This window comes from Lontra canadensis, unplaced genomic scaffold (assembly GCF_010015895.1).
Source record: "Lontra canadensis isolate GAN:19392208 unplaced genomic scaffold, GSC_riverotter_1.0 scaffold5, whole genome shotgun sequence".
NCBI classification, from domain to species: domain Eukaryota; kingdom Metazoa; phylum Chordata; class Mammalia; order Carnivora; family Mustelidae; genus Lontra; species Lontra canadensis.
The window spans coordinates 15,701,973-15,711,698 of NW_022630999.1; the positions used below are offsets into that span (position 1 = coordinate 15,701,973).

Consider the following 9,726-nt stretch of genomic DNA (forward strand, 5'->3'; position numbering starts at 1 on the left):
TTTTAGAGTCTTGAGAGAGGTCTCTATACTAAAATATAAGATTTAAAAGTAAGATCTAGACCTAACATTAAACTGTGATGAAATGCTTTCTAGCTACTATCATCCAAAAAGAAGTCTCAAAATTTCAGAGCCAGAAGTTCTGAGATCAACTACGCCAGTGACTTACGTAGGGAACTCTGTTCAAATAAAACCCTATCCAAAAGCTCAGTATGCAAAACTTTTTCTAGAAGAGTAGGAAACTCTAAACCTTTCTGTCGAGTATCCTTCTTTTCTATTGCGTAAGAATTAGAAAATTGGTAACATGGTAAAATCCTTTTTGCATTTAACAGATCAGCAAACTAACTGACAGGCCCAAAGAACTGTTGAAGGACTAACTGACCCAAGTTCATTGTCAATACCATATGATAGATCTAGAGCTTGCTATCATAAATGCTTCTTTAGAGATCACATGAATTCAATTCAAAATGAGCACCACGAAGATAAGAGAAGGTTGTAACAGAAATACAGAGATTTTTAATGAGCTTCCAGAAGTCAATTGAAGATTTCAGTTTCTTAACTAAACAATGTCCTCCGTTTCCTAAAAATATGGAGTCTGAACACCACCCTTACTCGGCTCTTTACACTGAGTGTCATGCTTCTGCATAACAATAGATCCCTTACCAAGTAAAGATTAGCTAGGCTCCGCGGGCAGATCATTTTTCAGCCCTTGTTTTAGGATATCCCAAAGTACCTTAGTAAATTCAAGGGGCTGCGGGGTGCAGGGGAGAAGATGGAGTTAAGTGTAATTGCAGCAAAATCCAAATTTTTTTTTACAAGTCATTTCTACACCCAACACAGGGCTTGAACTCATGACCCCAGGATCAAGAGCCACATACTCTACCAACTTAGCCAGCCAGGCACCCCAAATTTAAAATTTTTATTATTTATATCCATCTAAAACAATGAATAACACATGACTGCTTCATTTAATCTCGATAAACTAAAGTCAACTTAGTCCAGTATTTACCAAATAAATATTTACCTGTATGCTATATAGATGTGATGTGGAAATAGTGGAGAACAAACTGAGGGGACAAGAGGACGTTGCCAGCCAAATAAAGAATGCTTATGTAAAGTCCTTCCTACCCTTTTCACTTCAGGAGAAAAACAGTTCTCACCCTTTACAACCAATGAACCACTACTGTTTCTGTGTACCATACTCTACCACTCCTAAAGCAAATTTACTCTTTCCCCACCCTCATGCAATTACTACCTTTTGCAATAGAGACTACTCCAGGAAGCCACACGGTATTCTTGGCTGCCCTCCCCCAACCAGTTCAACCAAGCTTTCTTCCTTAGAGCCTGATCCTGAAAACCCACTTCCTCTCCCAGGAAGCATTACTCTGAAAGCCAGGTTAATCTCTCTTTAGCTCCACCCACAGTTTATAACTACAACTCTCTCTGCACTCAACATCTTATTATAGATGCCTATTATTTTGCTCACAAGTTAATTTCATTTATTCATGCTTACTCAGTGTATTAACTACAGCTCTTGATGGTCTGTATCAGCACTGCCTTTAAATAAAAGCTACCAGATAAAAGGGTTTAGCACTGAAAATGCCAGATGCTTTAATGCTTTTTGAAAATTATTTCTAATACATTAAATTCCACATGATTTGTGAAATTTCTAAAACCTCCCAACATGGATGAATTTCAAGAGCATTATGTGAGAGAAATCAGACACAAATGAACTCATACTGTATGACTGTATCTATGTGTAATTCTAGGAAAACTAGTGATGGAAAGCAAATCAATGAGGGCCAGGGATGGAGAGATTATGCTTAAAGGCAAAAGAAAAGACGTTTTAATTTTTTGGCTAATGCAATGGACTTTTTCCTTTGAAGGAATAAAAAGCTAGACATTTTAGTAAGACTTCCATTCTTTAAAATTTTTTTTCATTCTCCCAGAATGACATTCATTTTTCCCAGCAGCTTTTTGGGGGGTGGGATGGAGGGATAGGAATCATTTAAAATCTCCCATCATCTTGGATTTCACATTAATTTACCTTACAAAATAAACCTGGAAGTTTCTTCTAAATAATTTCTCACAACCAATAGAATATTTTATCATTCAACTTCTCCATTAAAAATATCTATCAGCACTGTACTCTGGTTGTTTCCACATCTGAATTAATATATGCAATTTAGTCCTTAACTCAAGATTTAGAAACAAAGTCGAGCAGATAAAGAGATTACAATAACTATTGCTCCACTTAATTCTTAACTGTCTCTGGTACTTTTTTACAAATGTTATTTTTGTGTGTTGAAAAACTGCTTGGCTTTACAGTACATTTTAGTCCCTATTCAAGGAAGATGCTTTCTAATCTCAAAGTCAAACTAACAATCTTTAAAGTTAACCATTTAACGAACCACTATGTTTTTGTGGTCATCTTTTATCCTGATTACTACTGCTGTTTGCCTTCACCAATATCCCATCCCCCCCAAAGGCCACAATTTCCCCGAGGTGAGGAGTTACTGAACAAGTAACTCAACAGGTTAAAGTTACTTATCACACTGTGGTTACGTGATTAATCTTTTTAACACATCAGATTTGAGTCAATTTCAACACAGTAGTAGTCAAACTGCCTCTGCCATTACTCACAAAAATTTAGTACACAAGCTGAAATGCAGCCAACATTACCCTTCAAGAAAAAATAATTAACACTTTTAAATGGACTATGACGGATTCTGCATAGTATAATTTAACAATTTCACGTCGCATCTGCTGCAGAGATCACAAACAGACTGTCATTATGCCATCTCTTTCCTTGAACCCCACCGCCGCCCGAACCTTTATTCTTGGCTTTTCAAAGGTTTAATCCACTCAGAGCAGCTAAAGGGCCAATCAAGGAAGAGTAACTTGTGAACCCAAGCCTAGAAAAGGGCAGGAATATGCGGTTGAGTCACGTCGTTCCGCCATTTTCTAAGCGGAGGAGGAAGACATGTTGGAACAAAAACACAACAAAAGAGCAGCCATTTCCCAAGCCAGCTCCAATAGCAACCAGAACTGGCCGAACCCGGTCACTTGGCACCTTCAAATCCACTTCACTGGATAAACCTAAGAACATCAGAGGTGCCGGTGTAAAGAAAGCAGCAGACAACCCTGCCGCGTAGAGATCAAAGATGACCCGCATACTTAACTGCAAATGAAAGCCTCGAGAAGAATGACGGAAGCTACATGGAGCAGAGTGTAACCAACTGAAATTCTAAACGAAGTTGCCAAACTAAAAATTGACTCAGTGACTGTGGTGTCTTTCGGTTCTCAGGAAACCACCAGCGCTAGTAAACCCAGGGAACTCAGATAACAAGGCCCGGATTCAGCTGGTGCTATTGCTTGCCTCTACCCATTACCCCCATGCCGTACTTCCCTCGGTGCACCGCCTGTGTGCTCACGAGTTCTTACCGTATGTGGGGAATGCCCACCCCACCTTGAAGAATCTTATAGAGTTTGCTCTCGTACAGCAACTGGGGATGCCTGGCCTTCTGAGATTCTAGCTTCACTGCCACTTCCTGCAGGGGAGAAAGGGGATGATGGCATCAACATCCCTAAGGATTCAATGATTCAATGTCACTTGGGAGGAGGGGAGACATTAGCAAAGCTCAAACTCGAGACTAGGAGGAGAAATAAGAGGCTCAGAAGAGAAAACTCTCCTTGTAATTATAAAACGAGGCAACTAGCCTCAAAGGCCTCTTCAGGGGGTAGTGACGAAATCGGCACGTCCTCCAAGGTGCAAAAAAATGATTCATCCAAAAAACGTAATGAGAGGTTTTGAAGGAAACTGACGATCGAAATCAAGAACCCCAATGAAATAAATCCATACAGTGGGGAAACATGGGGATTAGAGAAATACGATTCTGCCGATCTCACCTTAAACGACAGCTTAAAAAGTTCGACTAAGGTCCATTTTTAACAAGCTGTGAAACTTCATGGGTTCTCCCAACCCTTCTGTCGGGTTCTTTTGCCTTTTAGGGAAAGAGAGCGGGGGAGGCTCCTAAAGCCAAGAAAACTGGCTCCCTCTCTCTGGACTCCCCTCCCCAGTACGTGCGTGTGATGGGGAAAAGCCCGAGCACTTCGGGGGTTGGGGTGGGGGGGTGAGGACTGGCGCAGCGTGGTCGTGAACCCCACCCCGGGTAATTACCTCGCCGTTGGTAATGTTGATCGCCAGGTAAATGTCCCCGAAGGAGCCAGACCCGATCTTCCGTACCAGTTTATATTTCCCTCCGACAATGAATTCGGCCTTGGAGCCACTGCTGCTCGCCATCCTGAGAGATGAAGATGGAGGCTGGGGCCAAGCCCCGACACCTCTGAGGGGGGGACGGAGGCCTCTGGGGCTCGTCCGCGGAACAAGGCTGCGGAGGAGGGCGGCAGGAAACGGAAAACGTTGGCTCTTTCAAGGCGTTACAGGGCCCAGAATTGGCCGAGGGGAACCTGATCGCCGCCGCTCACTCAGGCTTCTTTTCGCCAGGCCGCAGTTTGTTGAGGGGGTTCTCGCGGTTACCAGCCTGGGCCACTTGTTTCTGGGCGGCCGCCGCTGGCTCGCTTTCACGGCGACGTCGCGGGCTGGAAAAGGGGCGCGGTGGTTTAGGGCGGCGATACCGCTGCCACCACTGCCGCCGGCTCCCGCCCGGAGGGACCCCTGTCACTCCGCCGACGCCGCCATCTTGTTACTCCGGCTCCAGCCAACACAAAATGCCCCTAGTCCCCGGGAGCCGCTTCTTCACGGCGCAAAGCACTCTGGGAAAGGGATCTCGGGCGCTAGCCCCGGAGGGTCGGCAACGAGAGGGAGGGCGGAACCGGATCCGTGAGAGTCACGGCCCACGCTCCAAGCGTCATCCCGTCACCGCCCAACCACGCATGCGTACTGCAAACCTGCTGATTGCGCAGGCGTGAGGTGGCCTCTCCTCACCCCCGCCCGGGGGCTCACTTCCACTTCCGGTTGTTGGCTCTTCGGATTCAGCTACCTGTTAGTCACGTCCGACCCGCCTGGTCTCTGAAAGGCTGCGCGTCCTAGGGCCCCGAGAGCATGTTAGGGAGGAGTCACCTTCATTCTTCGTGGAGGATGGGAACTTCTGGCTTCCTTGGGAGTTTTGCCCTTTGCTCTTTGTTTAAGGCGATTTTTAACCTTTGATCTTTTTCTGGGCCACTCCCTCAGACCAGCCTGTTCCAGCCCAATTCTGTTTTGCGAGAGGCTGTCGCCTCTGGTGGAGAGGAAGAGAAAAGCATCCCTGGCCGGGCTCGGTTTAGTCTTGGCTCCCGGTTTTAGCGGAGAGCGGTTGATGAAGTCTTAAGCATTAGGATTCTGCTCTCCACAGAGTGTTGGAGAATCGTTTTACCGAAAGGGAAAAGAGGGAAAGCAGGAATTATCCTATGCCTTTGTGTTGTTGCTCCACTGATAAATTTGGTCCCCAAAGGGGAAAAAAACCCTAATGCCCGATTCATTATTTTAGTAGCAGATGTCTCAACAGAATAAAATTTACAACCCTGAAAAAGCCATAGTAGAAATTATTCCCACCCGCCCCAACCCTCCCAAAGAAACCTCTATAAATAATCATATCTTGGTCATGTTGAAAACTGCAGTACTGATACAAAAAACAGGATGGAAAGAACCGTTACAAAATAAAATTGATAACGTTTGAAGCAGTAAACGTTAAAAGTTATTGTTAACCTTTATACAGTAATTTTTTTTTCTTTTTTTTACTAAAAATCGATTAAAAAATCAAATCTTGACCACATTTTGGTTTACAAAATTTGACCTGAAGAAATGGCCTGGTAGTAATGATAACAAAAGAAAGCTTTGTAGTTGATGCTGTCGTCTGTAATATGAATCAAACCCCGGGTGAATGAATCAAACCTCGGTTGTAAAAATTTAAACGGAATCTCTCAAAATAATTTCATTAAAATGGAAGTGGAAAAAATGTAGACTTAACTGCAGCTTTGAAAGCTATCGAATAATTAGTGGAGTTCATCCTGAGAGATAACTGAAATTCCTCCATGTTACTCTAATGCCGATTTAAATACTTCTAATTCATAAAGCTCTAATCCAAATGTGTTGAATGTGAAAACAGATCCCCTAAGGTTTAGAATGGAGTTTTGATGCACTACCAAAACCCAGGCTTCCTGACTCCCAAATCAGCACTGTTAGACATTTTTGTTTAGTGACTCTAAGGCACGTTTGGCCTACTTAAAAATCTCTGCTGTTAAGAGTCTGGTCTTAAAAAAAAAACAAAAACCCAGTGTAAGCATCTTGAAGTTCCCAGGGATAGCAGCTCTTATGCTGATTTTCTACCACAGACTCCAAAATTTAATGGACTACAAAGCCTGAGGAGTTCCCCACACTGGGTGGGGTATACCTTTAAAGGGATTTTTTTGGTGTAGTGAGGATACAGTTGCTCCATTGTGGGAGATAGGATGGGGTGGGGGGGTGGAGGTGTGCATAGAATGCACTAGATTAGGGATTCCCAAAGGTATGTGTACAGAGAGGGTCAAGTCTAACAGTTTTCCATAAAGATATTGGAAAACTATGAGCTGTATAATGCATTTTTTCTTCTTCTTCTTCTTCTTCTTCTTCTTCTTCTTTTTTTTTTTTAGATTTTATTTATTTGACAGGGACAGAGAGAGAGAGAGAGAGAGATTGATTGAGCGCACAAGGGGTGGGGGGCAGAGGGAGAAGCAGGCTCTCCAGTGAGCAGGGAGCTGGACCTGGGACTCAATCCCAGCATCATGACCAGCAGAAGGCAGATGCTTTAAGGACTGAGCTACCCAGGTGCACCTTCATTTATTTAATTTCAAATCGTACTTTATTCTGAGAGTTTATCCTACACATATCATTTAAGCGACCATTTTTATAAAATGGCGCTGATGATAGATGGTTATTTTATTCTTTTGTTGGTATACTTATTTGTCAAATTAAAAACTGACATTTTTATGTTTGCCCTTCTTTTTTGTTGTTGCTGTTTGTTTTGAACTTTTATAAGCTTTTGAAATCAAACCCTCTGGGACCCACCAGTCTAAATGACTTTTAGAAGCCCTTCCACCTCTGAGATTTGTTGATGATTCTACGTATATATGTTGTGAGCCTCCTCATTTGTTTCCTGCCTGGTGTAGTCACTATTCCAACACTGACAATATCCAGCAAAATGCTCCAAAATGCTGTATGAGTAGTCATACCCTTTTCAAATGTGATTTCAGTTGCCTCCATGTTAAGATTTAAAATTTGTCAAAAAAAAAAAAAAAGATTTAAATTTGTCAGATTTTAGAAGGGCAAAAGTTGAAGGGTGGTTAACATAGAAAATAAAGCTTTTAGGCACAGACTATAACTCAGCCTTTTCCTTAAAATCATGCATCATTTCTGGTAATTTTCAACTTCAGCAATTGAAGAATTACCTGTTTTTGGTGTTACTATTAAAGGTACAAATCATTCTGTACTTACTGAATCAGCAGCAGCTTTGGTGTAATGGAAGGAGTCTTCTAAAATGTGCCAAAATGCAATTCTTGGATCACATGAATTCACTAAAAATATAACCAAAAATATAGACTAAAAATTTTAGACCTTGAGGGAAACTTAGAGATCATCTGCTTTAATTATCATATTTTGAAATGCTTTGCAATGTACAGAGTGGCTTCACACATATCAGTTGTGTCCACTAGGACACAAGAGGCTTGTCCAAGATCACACTGGTCTTCATAGCAAAAAAAAGAACTAGAACCCCAACCTGTAACCAAAGGAATTAGAAAAAGGAGTAGAATGGAGATTGGGGCAATCACGCCTTAGTGATTACGTCTATGTTCATAGATAGGTCAAGATGAATTGGAAACATTTTTGTAAAGCCACAGTATTTACCCAAGGAAAAATCACTGGTAACCAGAGTGCATTTTGAGTAAGATGATAAAGATAAGCACAACAATTATAGACAGATGCTGTAAGGAGGAAAATGAAAACAAGGATGGCCCATCTCAGAGTTGTTTGGTACAAATAAATAGAAAAAATGGAATATCTTAGAAGATGTCAAATACAGTCTTAGGTTCTTAGGTGGTGTTCCATTGTTTTATTGCCTTGTGCACAATCAGGATCAGATAAGTGAGTGAGTGGAGTACTTTAAAACAAGACCATCAGAAATGTCCTGTTGGGTCAGAGTGATAATTCATTTAGTCTCTTTTCCAGTCTTTGACAGTGACAGCAATTTCTGTGTCCCTTTCTTGTCTCAATTCCTCTTTTCTCCCTCTGCACTGTTCATGAGGTTTTATAAAAGGGGGTTGCTGCACCTATGATACCTATGAAGTAGCTGTCTATGATAGCTACCTACCATAGCTACTTCAGCCACATTTGAGGCAGTCTGTGAACATTTCTTACTTCCAATGGAGTCATTAGCCATAAATTTATTTCATTTAATTTCATTCTTTGAACTTATTTATGCTTTTCACCCATGTGACTTTAAGATTCTGTAAGTTCCATTATATGCTACCCAATGACTTTGTTCTTTTTCTTATAAGTGACAAATATTTGGGGCACCTGAGTGGCTCAGTTAGTTAAACCTCTGACTCTTGATTTCAGATCAGGTCATGATCTCAGCTTCATGAAATCTGGCCCATATCAGGCTTTGTGCTGAGCTTGGAGCCTGCTGAGGATTCATTCTCTGTCTCTGTCTCTGTCTCTCTCTCATTCTCCCTCTGCCTCTACCCCTACGGGTGCTCTCTAAATAAATAAATAGGGGCGCTTGGGTGCCTCAGTCAGTAAAAGTCTGCCTTTGGCTCAGGTCGTGATCCCAGGGTCCCGTGATTAAACCCCGTAGCTGTTCCCTGCTCAATGGAGAGCCTGCTTCTCCCTCTCCCCTTGCTGCTCCCCCTGCTTGTGCTCTCTCCCTCTCGCTGTCTAATAAATAAATAAATAAAATCTTTTTTAAAAAAAATCTTTAAAAATTTAAATCTTCAAAAGGATTTTATATATTTACTTGAGAGAAAGAGGGCATGCACGCGCACACACAGACAAGTGGGGAGAGGGACAGAGGCAGGAGAAGCAGGCCCCCCGCTGAGCAAGGAGCCCAATGTGGGAATGGATCCCAAGACCCTGGGATTATGACCCAAGCCAAAGGCAGACTCTTAACCAACTGAGCCACCCAGGCACCCCAAAAAACTTTAATAAGTGACAGATATTCATTTGGAAAACTTAGAAAGTTTAGATAAATCATAAAAAAAATCCAAAAATCTCTTGAGATAATCACCAAATGTTAACATTTTGCTGTGTATAAATATCCAGTCTTTTCTATGTATATTGTATGTGTGTGTTAGGTATATGTATATATATCAAATATGTGTATACATATATTTAATTTTATTTCTTAAAATTTACAAGTAGTCATAATGCACATTCAGTTTTACAACCTGTTTTCTTTTTTTCCCCCCACTTAATAAATTGTTGGACACAATTCCATAGATTAAAAGGAAAACCACAGACTCAAAATAGCCTCTCTCTTTTTTTTTTTTTTTAAGATTTTATTTTTTTGACAGACAGAACAAGTAGGCAGAGTGGCAGGCAGAGAGAGAGGAGGAATCAGGCTCCCCGCTGAGCAGAGAGCCCGATATGGGGCTCGATCCCAGGACCCTGGGACCATGACCTGAGCCGAAGGCAGAGGCTTTAACCCACTGAGCCACCCAGGCGCCCACAAAATAGCCTCTCTTGAGTTAAATCCC

The 9,726-nt window shown here is 42.0% G+C and overlaps 1 protein-coding gene across 10 annotated transcripts in view; it reads right to left on the reverse strand.

Moving 5' to 3' along the window:
* CSNK1A1 (casein kinase 1 alpha 1) overlaps window positions 1–4,824 on the reverse strand; it is a 44,370-nt gene extending 39,546 nt beyond the window's left edge. For 3 of the 10 annotated variants that reach the window (XR_004381965.1, XM_032851508.1, XM_032851505.1), the window contains exons 1-2: window positions 4,178–4,824; window positions 3,442–3,548 (exon numbers count right to left, since the gene is read on the reverse strand). Coding sequence is in view for 7 of the 10 variants with exons in the window: in XM_032851508.1 (XP_032707399.1) it covers window positions 3,442–3,548; window positions 4,178–4,300 (230 nt within the window). In the remaining 3 variants the exon portion in view is untranslated. The remainder of the gene's footprint in view (window positions 1–3,441; window positions 3,549–4,177) is intronic. The other 7 variants (XR_004381966.1, XM_032851509.1, XM_032851507.1 and 4 more) reach the window with 5 other exon arrangements.
* Between the last annotated feature and the right edge of the window lie 4,902 nt (window positions 4,825–9,726).